The following is a 17,339-nucleotide window of genomic DNA, read 5'->3' as shown; positions in this document are numbered from 1 at the left end:
TCTCACTCCTGGACAAAACAGGGGAAAAGCTGATCCAAAGTTCACCAGATAAGGAAGGGCTCCAGGGAGAACACAGCTAGGGCTAAGCAACGTTGCTGTGGAGAAAACATGCCATGAAATAATCTCCTTTTTTTGTCAGATGAAATTACAGCTGTGAGTGACAAATGTAATGGGGACGTTCTTGCACCAGTCTTCTCAAAAAACACGATAATGTCACCAAAATGTACTAAAGTGAGGAGGAAGAGGATGGTTTCTAGAGGCATTCCACGGAGTGCAAGACAGGGTGTGCAGCCCTAATCCCAGCCACCCAAACACTCATTTCCCCATCCTGAAACGTAAAATCATCACCGACAGGACTTGCGAGAGACATGGAGGCTGCTAAGTGGTAAACAGCGACAAGGACGGCACAGTCATAAAGCCACTGGGGAGGCTGGGGCCAGGCCAACAAAACATGTTTTAAATAAACCAAAGCCAAGGAGTCAAGTTGTACTTGCAGGAAGAAAAACTCTGCCCACAGCCCGAGGGAGCGTCCCCTGCACAGCAAGGACGCAGGGAAGGGCCAGGTGGGCGCAGGGGACGCTGCGCAGCATTCGCTCCCGGTACAGCGCTGCATCAAACAGGGCAGAGACGAGCCGCAGCCCCAGGGAGGGGAGCACAGACCAGGAGCGACAGCCGAAAGGCAGCGTTTCACATCAGCCTTCCGCTCCCCCGTCTCCCTCCCAGAATGGGTTTTGGCAAAATCGAAATTGCATTGCTCCAGGTTTTTTCCAATGAAACGGAAGAAGGGAAAAAAAAAAAAAAAAAAATCTTCCTTTTGGGTTGAACAAAACATTTCCTTCTACCCAAAACAAAGCACTGTGCTTCTCCTTCCAGGTCCCCAACAAAAGCAAAAGGACGGACGGCAGTGCCTGCAGCAGCAGTGCAGGGGAGCGGGAGATGCCACACTGCTTGGCCAGCTCCATGGAGCCAGAGAAGGAAAACAGATAAACCACTTGCAGCTCCGTAGTCAGGCACTCAGCAGGTCCCAGTCCACGCTCTACAAGGCATTTATGGCTTGGACAAACCCAAACAAAGACAAGAGAAACCCTTGCAGAAATAAGAACCAGGCCCCTTTTGAGAGGTGGGTTTGTGCCTTCTCTGGTGCTCGACAAGACGGCTGCCCCTCCCCACGTCGGTGGGCAAAGAGCTCAAAACATTTTCGCCGAAGACTGATAGGCAAATTCAACTGAACGCTCCCAAGCCTGAAAAAAGTCCGCTCAGCTGTGATAACTGTCCTCCTTGCTGTGGCATCAGTGACGTTGCTGTCCCAGTATCCTCTTAAAAACCTGGAGCTGGATGCAGTGGTTTTTGTCAGGGAGACTCCAGAGAGGAGCCAGAGAAATTATTCGCGACAGGCAGAACAGATCTTACCAGTGCACTCTGCAGAGCTGCCCAGCTTACCAAAAGTAAAATCAATAAAAATCAAGCAATTCACAGGGAGGAAATTCCCAGGCACTACAAGATCCGTTATCTTAGCAGAAATTCACTTTCTCCCACAAAACGCAGCCCCGAGCTCTGTCCCCCCCCGCTCCCACGAGCGCCGGTTCACCTGTGCCGTTGGGTGTGCCATTGGCCATGCTGGTGTGCTGCACGCTCTTGGCCTGCTGCCGGTGCCGGCTCCTGGCGCTGGGACTTTGCTCTCCGCTCCCCGTGTTTTGCCTGGCCACTCCAGCCACATGTCGGTGCGTCCTGCAAGGGAAAGAAACACGGCGGGGGGTGAGACACACCACGCTGGCCTCGCAAAGGAAAACTCGCTCCTGCCTTTCTGCCTCCGTCTTGTGCTCCTTCTCCCGCAGCACAGCCATCGGTCTCCCCCGAGAACGGCTGGGATGCAGCCACGTGCCTCTGCTCCTCCAGCAGAACCCTGAACTTCGTGCTGCTTACTGGGACCTGCCAGCCTGCCCACGGGTCCCGGCACCCGCTTGTCCCATGGCAGAGTCCCATGGAGGAGTAACCCGGGTGCCAAAAAACCTCGCTTTTGTTTGCGGGTGCTCACCCCAGCTGCCCCACGTGCTGAGGAACAGCCCCGGGCACTCAGGGACAGAAACCTGCTTGCAGCACCAAGGCAGTTTGCTCCTTCCAGCCCTGCAACAAAGCTCCCCGGAGAGATCCCGCGCCGGCGCCAGCTCCTGCGCCGCAGTGCCGCGTCAGGTGCCGGTGGGAACCCTCACCGTGCCTCCTGCCTGGCTACAAGCTTTGCACAAAAGCAGGCGAGGAAGGTGCAAGTGTTCACCGCTGCCTGGACAGCTGGGACAGCCACGGCCTCTGGCTAAGGAGGGAACAAGCAACCGGGAAAGACGGGAGCTTAAATCATGGCGCAGGTTGCAACTGGCTTGGATGCAGCTGCTCCATCTCTCGGGGGGGTCTTCTCTGCTGCCACACCGCAGCGCCCTTGCCACCGCGTCCCCTTCAGCAAGCTCTCCCCCTCTGAGGCAGCCCAAAGGCACTCAAGAATTCAGGGTTTTTGGGCTGATTAAGAAGCCTAGCTGTTACTGCAAGCGGGAGGGGGACGGGGCAGGGCGGGAGGGAGGGTGCTGCCTTCCTGCATCTGGGGGCCTGGGGAGCAGAGGCAGAGCCCGGCCACCTCCGCCCAGGGTCCTGGCCCAGGGCAGCAACCGCAGAGGGCGAGGACCGCAGGGATTAGGAAGTCGGTTTGCCCCAGCCAAGTTCTCCCCTTAAAAGGGCAAAACCCACAAACTGTCCCCACGTCTCGGGGCTGGAGCTGGGAGGGGACAGCAGCTTGGCAGCGACAGGGCACAGCATCAGTCATGCCACCCTCACCAGCTCCAGCAAGCCCTCGGTTCCTCCCACTCGCTCCGAAACCACTCTCCTTGGGGAGCAGCTCACGACAGAGGGCAGAGGAAGGGCTGGGATCGGGAGGAGACATGGGAAAGCAGGAGATGGCTGTTGAAAATAGATCAGATAAGAGCCGCGGGCAGAGCACCCCGTGAGCAGGAGCTGCCGAGGCCGCTCCGACCAGCCACGGACCTTCCCAGGAGGGCAGCCCCGCACAGGGGCTCCTCGAGGCACTCCCCAGACAGCAAACTCGCCCCAGAAACCCCAGCTACCCCCAGGACACCTCTACGTGCTGGGGGTTTGCTTTGGCCGCCAGCAGCCGGGGACTCGGAGCGGCTGCCGGCGCAGAACGAGCTCCTCTTCCCCCGGTCAGGAGGTGCAGGCTGCCCCTCGCTGCCCGTCCACGGGGCTCGGCGAGGCACACCGGCACCACGCGCTTTCTGGAAGTTGGCCAGGACCCACCTCCCCACATTCACCCCGTGGCGATGCCGGGCGGCGGCACGGAGCCCCGGCCGGAGGGCAGCGGGCAGGTGGCATCGCCGGCAGGAGCTGGCCCTGCCGGGAGCGGCCCCCGAGGCACGGGACAGATCTGGTCCCTGCCCTTCTCAGCACAGATGAGCTAAGCGCTGCCTGGAGAGTTTTTAGAAACCAAAACAGGATGTTTCCAGGCTGCCAGCCGGCCGCACAGGGTTACCAGGCCTGAATTAGCCGGCTCGCCGCCCAGCCCAGCCCTCCTACGAGTGCTCCCATCTGGGCATTGTCTTTTAATAGATGCGTGGAAACAAACCCAGCGAGGCCACGTGAGAGCGGCGGGGCTGGGAACACGCTCTTAAAATAGGAGCGGGGAGAAAACAAGTCAGAGCGCGGATGGGAACAGCCTCTCGCAGCCACACCGGCGGGACGGAGCGGGGCGTGCGGAGGGCAGCCCACCGCCCAGGCAGCTGGCAAGACCCCCGCTGTCACCCGTCCATCGTGGGCCTCGGGGGGCTGCCCCATCGCCCCTCCTGGGCCAGAGGCAGGGGGCGCGGACGATGCCAAAGAGGAAAGTGGCGTCAGCCAGGGTGACATCGACCTTTCAGCTCCCCCGCTTCTGCCAAGGCAGAGCCCCCGCGCCACAGAGGCTGACACGGGCCCCGGGCACGAAACCCAGGAACAGCCGCCTCCTCCCGCTGCGGTGGCCAGAAGGTCCTGGCACGAGACGCCAGCAGAGGTGGCAGCACCGCTCTCGGTCTGACTCGGCACACTGGATCGCAAACTGCGGCCGAAGAGGAGGGAAGGCAGAGCACGCACCCAGGAGGCAGCGCCAGCTGCGGGGGGTCAGGCCCGGGAAACACAACCAGGATATTCCCCCTGCCACATGGGCAGTGGGGCTCAGCTCCCAAAACACGGAGCCGAGAAATTCCCCCCACCCCTGCAAAGGGGGGAGTAGGCAGCCACGTCCCCCAGCACCCAGCCCTCACGCCTGCGGTGCCAGGAGCGGAGATGGCACCCACATACCAGCACCCTGGGGCGGGGGCAGGAGGAACAGCCCCTTGCCCCACGGCAGCGGGACATGCAGCCAAAGAGACGCCTGGTTCCAAAACCCCAAACCCAGCTTATTCCTGTTCCCCACCCCCTTCCAGCTGACCCGAGACCCATCTCGCGGCTTGTTCTCCATGGCCCTGAGCAACCCCCCGGCCCCTCTGCAGCAGCAGGCAGCGCACCCGCCGTGCAGCGCTGCCTGCCTCTCCCCTGCCTGCGCCAGGGCTGCAACCGGAGAGCGCAGCTCCCCGGGCCTTTCGCTGCTGCTGTCTCACACCAGAAGCCACACGCCTGGGGACATCCCGCAGCCACGCGTTGGGCTTTGCAGAGCAGCGGGTCTCACGAAGGGAAACGCTTCGTCCGAGTGACCCGCAGGTGTGTGTCCCGCCTGCCCTCAGGGATGCTCGTGCCCGTCACTACCTGAGCGGTGACTTTTAGACACAACACAAGCGAGCAGCGAAAGCAAAGCAGGCCGCCCTGAAGAAATCACTTGAGTTTGCACAAGCTTATGACAGGTGACAGCAGTTTCTCCGAGCCGTGCCTAGATCGCAATAGCCGACGTGGCTCGCCAGCCGGAGCCTCCCCGCAGGGCAAGCAGCAAACCAGGCTACTTTATTCCCTGCTGTCAAAAGAGGCCCCTTTGGCCACCACAAGACAAACAGGGATTGTGGCAAATCTCTCGGCACCCACGGCACCAGCTCGCAGCCGGGGACCTCTGGGTTCTGTTTTCTCTCCGCGCAGAGGGCTGTGGAATTTCACACCCCGTCACCAAGATTAGCAGCAAATCCCAAGATGACATTTGTTCAGGAGAAGAAAGAGAAGCCCTGACCAAGCAGTTTCCCTTGAGGGGACAGTGTAGAAATAGCTGAGGAGCAAAGAATGACCCTTTTCTTTCCGTCCTGCCTGCGAGCGAGTTTGCCAGCATCCATCACCAAGCCCATGAAAATAAACACGGCTCTGCGTATAAACAGAGCAAACATCAAACAGCATTCCCATGTGCAAAGGATCCGTACTCCACTCCGGAGAAGGCAGCCGCCTCCACGGCGGATACGTACAGCAACGCTCTGCCCCACGTAGCAGTACTACATCAAACTGTGGAGTTATGTCCAGAACAACCCTAAATTCAGGTGGGCCTAGGGTGAATGGAAAACCAGCTACTAAGTTTCCCGCACCAGAGCAGCCATGGGATTTTTAATGATTGCAAGCACACCTGGAAGGTCTCTGAAGGTCCTCTGCAGACGTACCGGCCAGACCTCACCACACTTCTCTCACACGCTCGCGGGTCAAGACGACACCAAAAGCAGAAACCACTTACAGACAATTGGGAAGGGTCGGGAATCAGAAGTAAACAGGCACACCTAGCACCAGGCTGAGCCTCCCAAACTAGAACTTTCTTTGCAGGCTTTCTAGCACCTCCTGATAGCTGCTAAGTGGCTGCAAAGTCCAGCTCCCATCAGGACGCTGATCACTCTCTCACCCGTGAGAAGGCTGTAACACCCGGACAGCAGGAATCGAGAGGAGCAGCCGCAACAAAAGGGCACAAACTGCGCTCAGCAACCTGCTCCCAATTTCCCATCCCGCTCCCTCCTCGGGTGGGAGGCGAACACACGATATGGAGGGCCAGGGTCATTTTTTAGAGCCGAAAACATTTATCCCCTTCGCTCATCTCTTGTATGTGCCTGGCAGATGAAGGAGGAGCGGAAGAGCTCGAGGCGCGGGGCTGGTTGCTGAGAGTGCTCCTAAGCCTGGGGGCAGGCAGAACCTCTGTCGGGCAGGCTGCAGGCACCCTCTCTACGGGCACACTTCTAACCAGAACATCTGCATGGGCTGCTGGGCCACTGCCACGCTCTGGAAATATAAACAGGTGTTAAATTCAACTCCATGTTGACAGCATGACACGTCTCTCAATAACCACAGCTCCAAAAGGAGCAGCGCTGAGCCACTCCGGCCCAGCGAGAAGGCAAGGAAGGGCACCGTGCCAGGCACAGGATGGCCTGGCGCCCAAGCATCTCACTTCCTTTGGAAGCAGCTGTTATTTCCCTGCAGCTCTGCTTCTCCTGCTCTCCCTGGACCTTCAGAAGCGTTCCCCCTGTGACCATCACCCAGAGGAGCACTGTGCTTCCCAGCCTGGCCCAGCGCCTGGCCAGGGCCGTGCTCGAGGCAAGAGCTGGGGGCCCATAATCCCCGTTCGAAGGGACCCCTGCAGACCAGCCCTTTGCTGGTTTGCCTGGTCGCAGCCTGCCCCACACCTCCCTGGTAGACCATTCCCTCGGCTGCCAGTAGACCAACTGGTGGAAAAGCTACAGGCTTGGGGAAGAGTGGCTGGAAAGCTGCCTGGCCGAAAACAATCTGGGGGTGTTGGTAGACAGCCGGCTGAACATGAGCCAGCAGTGTGCCCAGGTGGCCAAGAAGGCCAACAGCATCCTGGCTTGTATCAGAAATAGTGTGACCAGCAGGAGCAGGGAGGTGATTGTGCCCCTGTGCTCGGCGCTGGTGAGGCCGCACCTGGAATGCTGTGTCCAGTTTTGGGCCCCTCACTACAAGAAGGACATTGGGGGGCTGGAGCGTGGCCAGAGAAGGGCAGCGGAGCTGGGGCAGGGTCTGGAGCACAGGGCTGGTGGGGAGCGGCTGAGGGAGCTGGGGGTGTTCAGCCTGGAGAAGAGGAGGCTGAGGGGAGACCTCATCACTCTCTACAACTGCCTGACAGGAGGGGGCAGTGAGGGGGGTGTTGGTCTCTTCTCCCAAGTAGTGAGCGATAGGACGAGAGGAAATGGGCTCAAGCTGTGCCGGGGGAGGTTTAGGTTGGAAATTAGGAAAAATTTCTTCACGGAAAGGGTGGTCAAGCATTGGAACAGGCTGCCCAGAGAGGTGGGGGAGTCACCATCCCTGGAAGCGTTCAAAAAACGGGCAGAGGTGGCACTTGGGGACATGGTTCAGTCTGGTCTACCCTTGACTGGTTTAGTGTGGACTTGGTAGTGTAGGTTAATGGTTGGACTGGATGATCTTAAAGGGCTTTTCCAACCTAAACGATTCGATGATTCTAACCAGTCTGGGCCATCACAGACCCGATATTCCTTGGGAAAGAGATACTTTAAGAGAGGCTCGGGTCAGCCGCAGCCCCCCCTCAGCACCGCCCAGCTCTGCCGTCCTCCCGGAGGTCAGCCAGCCCCCGCTGCTCCACACCTCCGACGGGCTGCTTTGCCGGGGGCTCACGGGGAGATCTGGAGCGGGGCTCACCCCACAAGGATGATCCAGACACTTCTCAGCTGCCTCACGGCTGCAGCAACCACCCAGTAATGGACTGAGAGGGGCTGCCAGCACAGGACCCTTACCTTGGTCTGCTTCCAAAGCAGTTCGTACTGGGAGGCTGGTGTCTGCCCTCTGTGGCTGCAGCCATGCTGCTGGGGTCCCGTCCAGGCACCTGGGACCCTGAATGGGTGAAGAAAAAGTGGGTGAAGACAATGACTGAGGCACCCACTAGTTCCAGCCTCCTTCCTTCCCTCCCTGCTTCCAGAAAGGGGACCCAAAAGCGCAGCAGCTCCATATAGCACAGGACAGACCCACCAGCACACAAGGAACCCCCGCCCTTACACCGGGGTGCTCTGCTCTCCCACCGCTGTGCAACGGCATAGCCCGGCCCCTCAGCACCCCACGGCTCCGAGCGCAGCCCTGGGGAAGGTAACGCAGGACTTTGCGGAACTGGCAGCACCAGGAGGGCGGACGCATTTAAGACTCCCTGATTTCACAGGCTTTATCTCCCAGCAAGGAAGGGAAGGAGCCGAGGGAAAGCAACGCACCAGCCCCTGCTCAGCACAAACTCTGCTTGCTCCCCAGGCAGCCCCGACGGGTCAGATGTCAGTCTGCGTCCCTGCGCACCCTCTGCCCCTTTTCCAAGCTGTTCGTTAAGTACAGAAGCCATTTCCCCAGCCCACGCAGGACACAGAGAGAGGGGGTTGAGCCGCACGGGCAGCCGGCGGAGGGCCCGGAGAAGGGCCGCTCCTCTCAGCCGGCGGGGAGGCAGGGCGTGAGCCTGTCGACGCTCACGCTCCCATCCCACCACACGCTCGCTCCCGTGGGAGCCCGTGCGCAAGCCCGGAGTTGGGGCGGGCAGGGGCCAGAGCCTTACCTGGGAGAGGAGGCGGCTGCTGGCACTCAGACGCTTGCTCAGAGGTCCCGGGGGCCGTGCTCTCAGCCCCACTCCTCTCCCCGCCGCTGCTCACCGCCTCGTGCTCAGAGCCGCCGCATGCATGCGGAGACGGGCGGCACTCACCCTCTGTCACGGCACTGCCATTAGGCAGGCTTCCCAGATCAACAGCAGGCCCATCCAGGAAAATCGTCAGCTCTCCGCCGGAGACAACGCTGCCTTTGTTCTCCGTCTGCAGGTCCAGGGTCAGCTGCCTGTTCTCCACTGTGGGAGACGAGGGGACATGGAGAAAGAGACCAAGCAGTCACCCCTCAGGATGCCAGCCGCGATGGAGGATGGCTCCACCACCCCGGCTCCCCCGTGGGATGGGACATCAGCCTCCTGGTCCCCTCCAGGCCTCCCCACGCCCACTAAGGACAACGTGCCCACTCCCAGCCGTCCCAGCGAGCAGCACCGGCATTGGCCCCACACCTACACGTACCTACCCGCATCACCAGAGGACACCTGGCCAGCCCCACCACCAGCTCCCCAGGAAAACCCCCCTTCATCGGCCATTGCTCGCAAAGCCGGGGCTGGAGCTGCCCCAGGGGCCCTGGCTGCAACACAGCCGTGACCACCATCGCTCACAGATCCAGAAGCTGGGGCTATAAGGGAGATCGTGGCAGGAAAGCCAAGGGGTTCGGCTGGTTTGACACAACATACGGGGCAAGAAGGGTCCTGCATGACGGGGACCACTGGCAGGTGCCTGGCACACGAAGCAGGCTGATGGCTACATGCCCAACGGTGCCCGAAGCCCTGGCCTACTGCAGAGGAGCAAGCAGCATCTTTCAGAATCAGGGGTGTCCTCATGCCACCTAAAAAACCCAGGGAAGCAGCAAAGGAAAACCCCAGGCACATCCCTCCAACCTCATTCCCGTGTATCAGTTCCACTGAACGCAAACGGCACAAAGGGCTGCCTCCAAATGCACAGAAACGCTCCGCTGCGGCATCAGACCGTCTTCACAGAAGCTTCTGGAGTGGGTGGCATGGGCTGGGAAGGCTCCTGGAGACAGCCGCCAGCTCCACTCCCCTCCCTCGTGAGCCAGTTTGGCTCCAGCAGCTTAGCGAGACTTTGCCAGTCACAGCTCCACGCGCAGCTGGACACCGTGGCTTTGCTCGGGGTAACGGCCCCAGGAACACCGCTCACCGTTCTCACCTCGGGCACGGAGCGAGGGGCTGCAGCGGCGAGGAAGGGGAGCGACGAGCCGCACGGTGCCACTCACCGGGGCACCCAGCAGCTGCTTCAAGAACCAGCGCCTGCCCTGTTTCACCGACACGTGTTGGCAGCCACGGCTCCCTGCGCCCCAGGACAGGCACCCACCACCCTTCCAGCTCCTCCGAGGCCTCCCGACAGCTCCCTACTGCACGCGGATAGCAGCAAGAGGTGTCCCTGGAAGCCACCAGCACGGCTGGAGCAAGGCACGGTGCAAAGGGGCCGCCTGCACACCCTGCTCCGCCACAGAAGGCCAGAAAAATTTGGCTGCGCCAGCCTGGGACACCGGCCCAGACGCTTCCTGACTCATTTGCTCAAATAATATTTTTATTATACGCAGATTGCTCACGACACAACGGCACCATTTTTCAGCAACCTGCTTTGTCCCGGTCCGCCGTGGGGACAGGGTGCAGTACCTGCCAGCGAGAGCAGGAGGAGAATGGGAACATGCTCCCCACGGACCCCTCGTCCCATCTCTGGCTCCGGGGTGAGACACGCTGACAGGGTACCGGGGCGTGCAACTGCCACCCAAACGGCACCTACGGCTCCCGGCTGCCAGCCCAGCGCTTGCACAGCCCCAGGGGTGACGGCGCAGAGACCACGGTGCCGCTGCGCACCGGCCTGGCCATCGCTAGCACCAGAAGCAGCCACGCACCTCTTGTGCCAGCCCGGAGAGCGGCTCCTGCCTTCCTTCCCCGTCCAGAGCTGCTCCCCGCCGCAGGGCACCTGCCGGCCTCGCGCAACTGGGACGGGACACAAAGGGGACAGAGAAGGGGTCCAGCACGAGGCCAGTCACAGCACTCACACCACGTGCGCCGGCCCATGGCTGGTGGCCGTCCTTCCTCCGAGCCGACCAGCGCTGCGAGGGGAGCCCAGCTGCAGGGCCGGCGGTTCCATGCTGGGATCCACCACCCCCTCCTCCGAGCGGTCTCTGCCCCGCAGGGCACTCAGCAGGCAGCCCGAAGCCCAGCGCCACGGGGTCTGCAGCACAGGCCGCGCTCGTGGATCGTGTGAAAGCGTCTCAGGATTTTAGTGCCAAGGAGGCAGGGTCCGGGCACGGCAGGAGCACTTGCTCACGAGGTTGGAGCCCAACTCTGTCGCTCGTTACCCGCCCATCATCAGACAAGGGATTCTGCTAAGCCTGGTCTTACCCATCTGCCTAAAGGAGTTGCTCTCAGTTTGCTTCCATGGGGAACCGATCTCGCAGACCGTTTTAAGAGCCCGAGACAGAAGATGCTACTGAGGGCAGCCAAAAACCAGAACAAATCCAGACCCTGTTTCTCCCCGGCTGCTCCAAACCATAGGAATTTGCATTTTCTCCGAGCCGTGCGGAAGTCGTGCCCGCACGCTCCGGGGGTCCCCTCCATCCCCCTCTGCGAGCGCCCGGCAGCCGAGCGCGCCGCTCTCCCCGCCGGAGCTGCACAAGCCCTCATTGTGCGGGCGCCCAGCCGAGGGGGCGGCAGCGCAGGAGCAAAGACAAGGTGTCTCCAAGCGGAGGATGTGAACACGAACCTCCCAGCCGGCTTCCTTCTCCCCCTCGCCACCCCCTCCAGCTTTTTTAAAGAAAATAAACACTAGCAGAACCTTCCATTCACTGTCCCAGTCCAGCACGCGGGACGCACAAAGGGACATTGCTGTTGCACCAACAGAGGGTCCCCTGAACGCCTGAGCACAAAGCCTGCCTGTGTCCCGCCGGCAGCCAGAATGTCAGAGGGATTATTATTATTTTGGGAGGGGGTCGGGGGGTGATTTGGTCCTGAATAAGGTCTCAGTTCAGCTACTTCCAGTGCCCCGCACGCAGCATCAGAGCTCCCATTTAGTCGAGGTGAGCTGGAATTCCCACCCAGCCCATTAAGCGGATTTACAGTTCCGCGAAGCGAGGCTGGTAGCAGCCAGCGCGATAACGGCCCTGGGCTGAGCCCGAGCGCAAGCTCTCTGGGACCTCCAGGAGCCACGCGCGTCTGACTCCTATGGGCACAAGCACCAGAGAGCTGCCAGGCGGGAGGGGGCAGCCCCTCTGCCTCTTCCCTGGCTTGGGTGGCTCCATCTTCACACACGCAGCCAGGAAGATTTCTAGACAGGCAGCCGGACGGTGCTTCCCACCCTCTCAGCTCCCCAAACGCTCTTCCACTGGATGCAAAGGCCGGTTTCCACTCAAACGGCTCCACGCGATCAAAGCTGTACCCACCATCGCCCCCTGAGAGCCGCTGGGACTGCTGCTTACGCAAGCAGAAGATAAGCAGATCCTCTGGGCTACCCTGAAACCCAGGCACGCCAGCCAGCAACCTGCCTGCCCCCCATCAATCCGCAGAAGAATCGAATCCCAGAGCCAGAACCCTGCCCTGAAAGCACCTAGACAGAAAAAGCAGGGCAGAAAATAATGTCAGCGGGGCCGCTCTCAGCCCCAGTGGGAGCACGGAGCCGTGCCGGCTTCCCCCGGGTCTCGGGGCCCCGAGCTGCCGCAGAGCTCAGCGCCGTCGGGCAGGCAGCACCGCCCGCGGCACCCACCTCCCCGGCGCTTGGCAGGTTACGACTAGCTTAACCTTTGCGCGTACCTGCGGCCGAAGGAATGACTCCATGCTGCGGCTAGTCCCTCCGGGAAGAAGCAGCGGGAAGTTAGACCTTCCCCAGCCATCCCTAAACCAAGGAGGAACCCAGAGTTTAGGGGAAGGAATAATCTTTACTGTCCCAGGTAAAAAGTAAAAGTCTCCCCAGGCAGCGGGAAGCTTTGCCCCTGCTGCTGACCCAGTCTCAGCCACCGCGGCTTAGAGACAACCGTGTCCCACTCCATTTATCTGCCAGGTATAACCAGGAGGACCTCAGACTTTTGCTTCTTTCCTCTGAGCCATCGCAGCCCTGGGAAGGAAGACAAGAGGGGAAGAGAGAGTCAAAGAGCCCGCTATCTCTGACCGGGGGCAGCTGGCTGGCTGCAAAACAGACCTGCCAGGGCACGGCAGGACCGGAGCCAGCGGACCCTGCCTACTCGCTGGCTTGGGCGCCAAGAGCGGCCACTCGTCCAAAGAGAGCCTGGAGGCAGCCAGGGCACGGGGACAGTGCTGGTGGCCACATTCCCATCAGCTCTGCAGGACGCTCGGGACACAAAACCCGAAAGGTGACGCAGGGTAGGCACGGTCTCACCCCCGCTGTGACTTACTGGCTCGGACAACCAGTTTTACAGGACTGTTGCCCAGCTGCCACAGGGCCAGCTCACTCAACAGTCACCTCAGCCAACCTGCACGCGTGCCTTCACGACCGCGCGCTTTGCAGTCGGGCCACGCAGCAGAGCTCCTTCGACAGCGTATCCACGACACGGAGGCAGCTGCGGCTTTCCAGAGGTTTGGGGGTTTGCTGCTGGCTTCCTGGAGGGTGCCGCGAGGCCGCAGCTCCAGCAGCTCTGCCTGGAGTGCAGCAGCAGGGAAAGAAAAGGCTCTGCAGGATCTGTAAAACCCTGGCATGCGGTGCCACTCAAGAAACAGGAGCCTGTTGATGTAACTTGCAACCCGAGCAGCAAGCAATAAAAGCGAGCGCTTTCATTTGCAAGCTGCAGCCTGGCTCACTCCAGCACCTGCACAGACATCCATTGCTCGGCACACAGAGGGGCCAGCAAAAACCAGCGAGGCCCAGTATCGGCTCCCAGTGGCAGACTGGGGTGCGAGGCCGGCCGGGGACGTTCCGCAGGCCTCGCGGGAGGAGCGGGCGAGGAGCTCCCGGAGCCTGGGAACAAAGAGGTGCCTCTGCGGCAGGCAGCAGCTCGGGGGCCGGGGCAGGGGGCTGTGCCATTGCAAATTAGCTGTTTTACGAGAGCCCTGGGAGCAGCTCCGCGGAAGGCTCCAGCTCATTTTCTGTGATTGAGCCCGTTCTTACCCACCTCTCCATCTCCCTGGCCAATCCACTCGGAAAGCGGGAGGGCGCTGCCTGCCAGAGGAGAGGCCCCCGCGGCGCCTGCCAAGGCGGTGGGAAGCACAGTGAGCCCGAAAGCAAGGCTGGACCCGCCCGGAGCAGGAGCTCCTGTCCGACAGCTCGGGCTGGTAGCTCCAGCAGGCTCTCCCCATCTTCCCGGGAGCTCAGGCCTGACCGGGCTCGTCGCTGAGCTCTTTTTCCAGGCTCCAGGCCTCAGAGCTGAGACTCTTCCGCCTGAAGCAAGGCACGCTTGGCAGGAGGGCCGACAGAAAGACTGGGGGGAGCTCCAGCACCTTCCTGGCAGGCAGGAGCCCTGCACGCACTGCCACGGACATCACCGGCAGCGAGAACACCACCCCTGCCCAAAAGCAGGGCAACCAGAACAATTCTTCTGCACCAAGGAGAACTACAGGAACGTAAACCAAAGGCCACAGCTACACTCACATATCAGTAACTTACGGAAAACCTCACTAAAACCGTAACAAACCCAATTAAGCTAGAAAGCGGGTCTGCTGCCCGGCGGGAGCAGCTTTGCGGAGGTGAGGGGGAAGGCACACTCCTGCTGAGTGCTCCCCAGGACGGGGAGAGGACGGCCAGGCCCCCGCCACTGGCAGAGGGCACACGCGTTTCCATGCCTTCCCCAGGCAGAGGGTCGCGGGCTGCGTTAGGACATTACTTGTCCGACTCAGGATGGCTTGAAATCCCAAACGCCCTCTGCATGCCCTTGTGTGAGCTGGCCCCTTCCCGGGGCCAGCAGGCAGAGGGAACGGGCTGCTCTCCCCAGGGAAGGGGTCTCCCAGGCGCCCAGGCTCCCACGGGACCTCTGGGGACCAGCAGCAGCCTGAGGCTCACTCAGAGCTGCAGGAAAGGCCAAGCAGCCAGTCCACAGAGAAGAGGAGGGAGCAGACGGCAGGCTAGACAAGATGAGAGCACATGGCTCGTCTGGGCAGTGCCGGCTGCCCCCAGCCCACGGCAGCACCTTCCCAGCAGGGCAGGGCAGGGCAGGCTCTGCAGCTTTAAGAGTCCTCCCTCCCAGCCCATGGTGTCAAGGAAAAATCTGACACGTTTTTTCTGGTGGATGTTAACGGACAAGCTAGAACAGCCAGTTGCCTTTTCCATTCATTTTCCACACAGCCCCCTGGGACGCCTGCTAATGAAAGAGCCGATTGTGCCCCTGCAGAGGAGCAGGCAGGTAGGGCGGGAGCAGCAGCGGCTCCAGGAGCCCAGCATGGCAGCTTATTCACACAGCTCGGGAAGAAAAAGCTGCAGAGGAGGGTGCGCTGGGGCAGAGACCCCCGCTGCAGGCTGCCTGACAACAAGAGCCCAAGCACCAGGCAACCCAGCTCTGCAGCTACCCGGGGCGGACGTTCAGGTCCTCACGGGCTTTGCGGGATGACGGCGGCAGAGCTCCCTGCATGGCCCTCGCTGCCCAAGCGGGACACGGTGCCACCCAGGGACACGGCAAAACGCCCGCCGCGGGGAGCACAGCGGGGACGCTGTCGCGATTTCGTAGCCTGCAGCTGGCAGTGCCAGGGAACGCAGCTCACCCCAGCCCCTGGCACGGGGGAGAGCCTGAACCAGCCCCGTATCCCCCCGGGGCACGGGAGGCCCCTCTCTCCACTCAATACCAGGTCTGTCTCTCGCAAGCGGCAAAGCTTTGCTTGCAAAAGATAGAGCGAGCCTTTTCCAGCCCCGCACAGCCGCTCGCGCGGCCCGAGCCCTGAATGGCCGCCTTTATGCGGTAGCTGCTGTCACGAGCCACACTCTGGCAACCACAAATGGCAGCAAATAGCTGAGGAGTTTGTGTTTCCACGCAGGCTGCGGCACCCTGGCTAACGGAGGTACGGCTTCCGTCACGCCCCAGCCCTGACAGGGTGCACAATGGCACCTTGTTCCCTCCTGGGGCGGGGGGCTGCACGGGAGCCGCCGCGGCCGCCGCTTCTCCTCCCCGCCACGCACCTACGGGGCAGGCGAGGCGGCAGGAGCCTGCGGAGCGCAGGGCCCCCAGCCGGGGCGGAGGCCGAGGGACCCCGGTGGGGTCCGGCTTTGTACGTACGTTTCCCGCCACTCTTCAGCAGGTTGCCGAGGCTGACGGAGGCGGTGCCCAGCAGCTCATTCCTCAGGGTATGGCAGCTCCACACCTTCAGGTCCAGGTGGCTCTGAGCCGTGACGTTCCTGCAGAGACCAGAGAAGGGGGCCATCACCGTGGCCTTGGCCCTGCTCTGTGCTCGGGGAGCAGGCAGTGCCAGGCCTGCCAAAGGCAGGGAGCAGAGGGAGGCGGGCAAGGCCACGGGGCAACGGGAGACCCCCCCGCTCCCAGCCCCGCTGTCCCTGGCAGCGTCCTCGTCTGGGGGGCAAAGATCCGAGCAGCCCCAGCCGACGGCACAGTGGCGTACGCCGGGGAGCGCGGGGCCAGCCCCGGCACCAGCCCCGCACCGGGGAGTCGTGGAGACTTACAGGACGAGGATCTCATTCCACAGCAGCTCAGAGCTCCCGATCTGCTTCCCCGTCTTCTTGGTCTCGCTAGGCAGCCCGTCGCCCACCACCTCCACGTAGCAGTTCATCCGCGACGGGCGGCTGTGCACCTTGGGCTTCATGGACACGACTGGGCAGGGGGGACAGGCAGAGGGTGAGGCAGCCGCAGGGGAGACCCCGTCCCCCGCCCCACACACACACACGCCCCATCCCTGCCAGCTCGGGGTGCCACGGCTCGCTGCAGAGTCAAACTGCTTTTGGGCGAGGGGGGAGCGAGAAGCGATTCTCCTGATGGCGGCAACGGCCGTATCTGGGTGCTCCCATCACCAGCCCCCGGTCACCGCCTGTCCCCAGCTTCACCCACACCTCAGCCCCACAGCCAAAGGCTGCAGGAGTGTCAGGGTCCCCACAGACACCGCCCCAGCCCAGGGCTCGTGGGCAAGGTGGGGACAAGGGGGCTCTGCCGGAGCCGCTGGGTAGAGGCACCCACCCGGCGAGGCTCGGCCACCCCCCAGGAGGCTCGGCCACCCCCCAGGCCAGCACTGCCCTGCGCAGGGGCTGCAGGGCAGAGCAGGGATGCGGCTCCAGGGGATGCGGCTCCGGGGGACGGGAGCCATCTCGCGGCCACGGGAGCACCAACGCGGCCCTGGCAGGGCCACGGAGCCACGTCCCGACGGGGAGAAGAGGCGGCGGAGCCCAGCCAACAGCCGCTCCGCTTCCCAGGGCGCCCACGGGACGCAGGGCAGTGCTGGCCTTCCCCAGCCACTGCTCCCCCCACCCAAGGTGGTCTCCCAGCCCGGGACACAGGCAGAGCACACGCCCGGACCAGATGCACCCGAAATCCACGTTCCCTGCCTCAGCGAGGCAGCGGGACCCACCTTTCACAGAGAGCTGGGACTTCTCGCAGGGCGGCCCGGCCCTGGCCCTGCTGGAGCTCGCAGCAGCCATGGCATCACCCCTGGCTGGAAGCAGAGAGAGAGGAGACACCTCAGCACCGCTCCCACCGTGCCGAGGAAGCGGGGGCTGCACTGGGGTCCCAGGTCAGCCCCTCTGGGCCCGAACGCAGCCCAGCCATTACTGCAAGGGACCCACGCAGCTGGGAGACCTGGCAATGGACAGGCACATGCCTGGTAAACGCAGGTTCCCTCTCACTCCTGATAAACCAGCCCTGCACTGCAGGCAACGGCAACGCTGCGCCCTAGGGAGAGAAAC

At 62.1% G+C, this 17,339-nt stretch overlaps 1 protein-coding gene across 1 annotated transcript in view; it reads right to left on the bottom strand.

Moving 5' to 3' along the window:
- WWP2 (WW domain containing E3 ubiquitin protein ligase 2) overlaps positions 1-17,089 on the bottom strand; it is a 40,005-nt gene extending 22,916 nt beyond the window's left edge. The window contains exons 1-6 of the mRNA XM_075715814.1: positions 17,006-17,089; positions 16,110-16,257; positions 15,709-15,827; positions 8,483-8,764; positions 7,689-7,785; positions 1,589-1,728 (exon numbers count right to left, since the gene is read on the bottom strand). Coding sequence (XP_075571929.1) covers positions 1,589-1,728; positions 7,689-7,785; positions 8,483-8,764; positions 15,709-15,827; positions 16,110-16,257; positions 17,006-17,075 — 856 coding nt within the window. The 5' untranslated portion in view covers positions 17,076-17,089. The remainder of the gene's footprint in view (positions 1-1,588; positions 1,729-7,688; positions 7,786-8,482; positions 8,765-15,708; positions 15,828-16,109; positions 16,258-17,005) is intronic.
- Between the last annotated feature and the right edge of the window lie 250 nt (positions 17,090-17,339).

This window comes from Pelecanus crispus, chromosome 8 (assembly GCF_030463565.1).
Source record: "Pelecanus crispus isolate bPelCri1 chromosome 8, bPelCri1.pri, whole genome shotgun sequence".
Taxonomy (NCBI): domain Eukaryota; kingdom Metazoa; phylum Chordata; class Aves; order Pelecaniformes; family Pelecanidae; genus Pelecanus; species Pelecanus crispus.
This window is presented reverse-complemented; position numbering and strand designations above follow the sequence as displayed.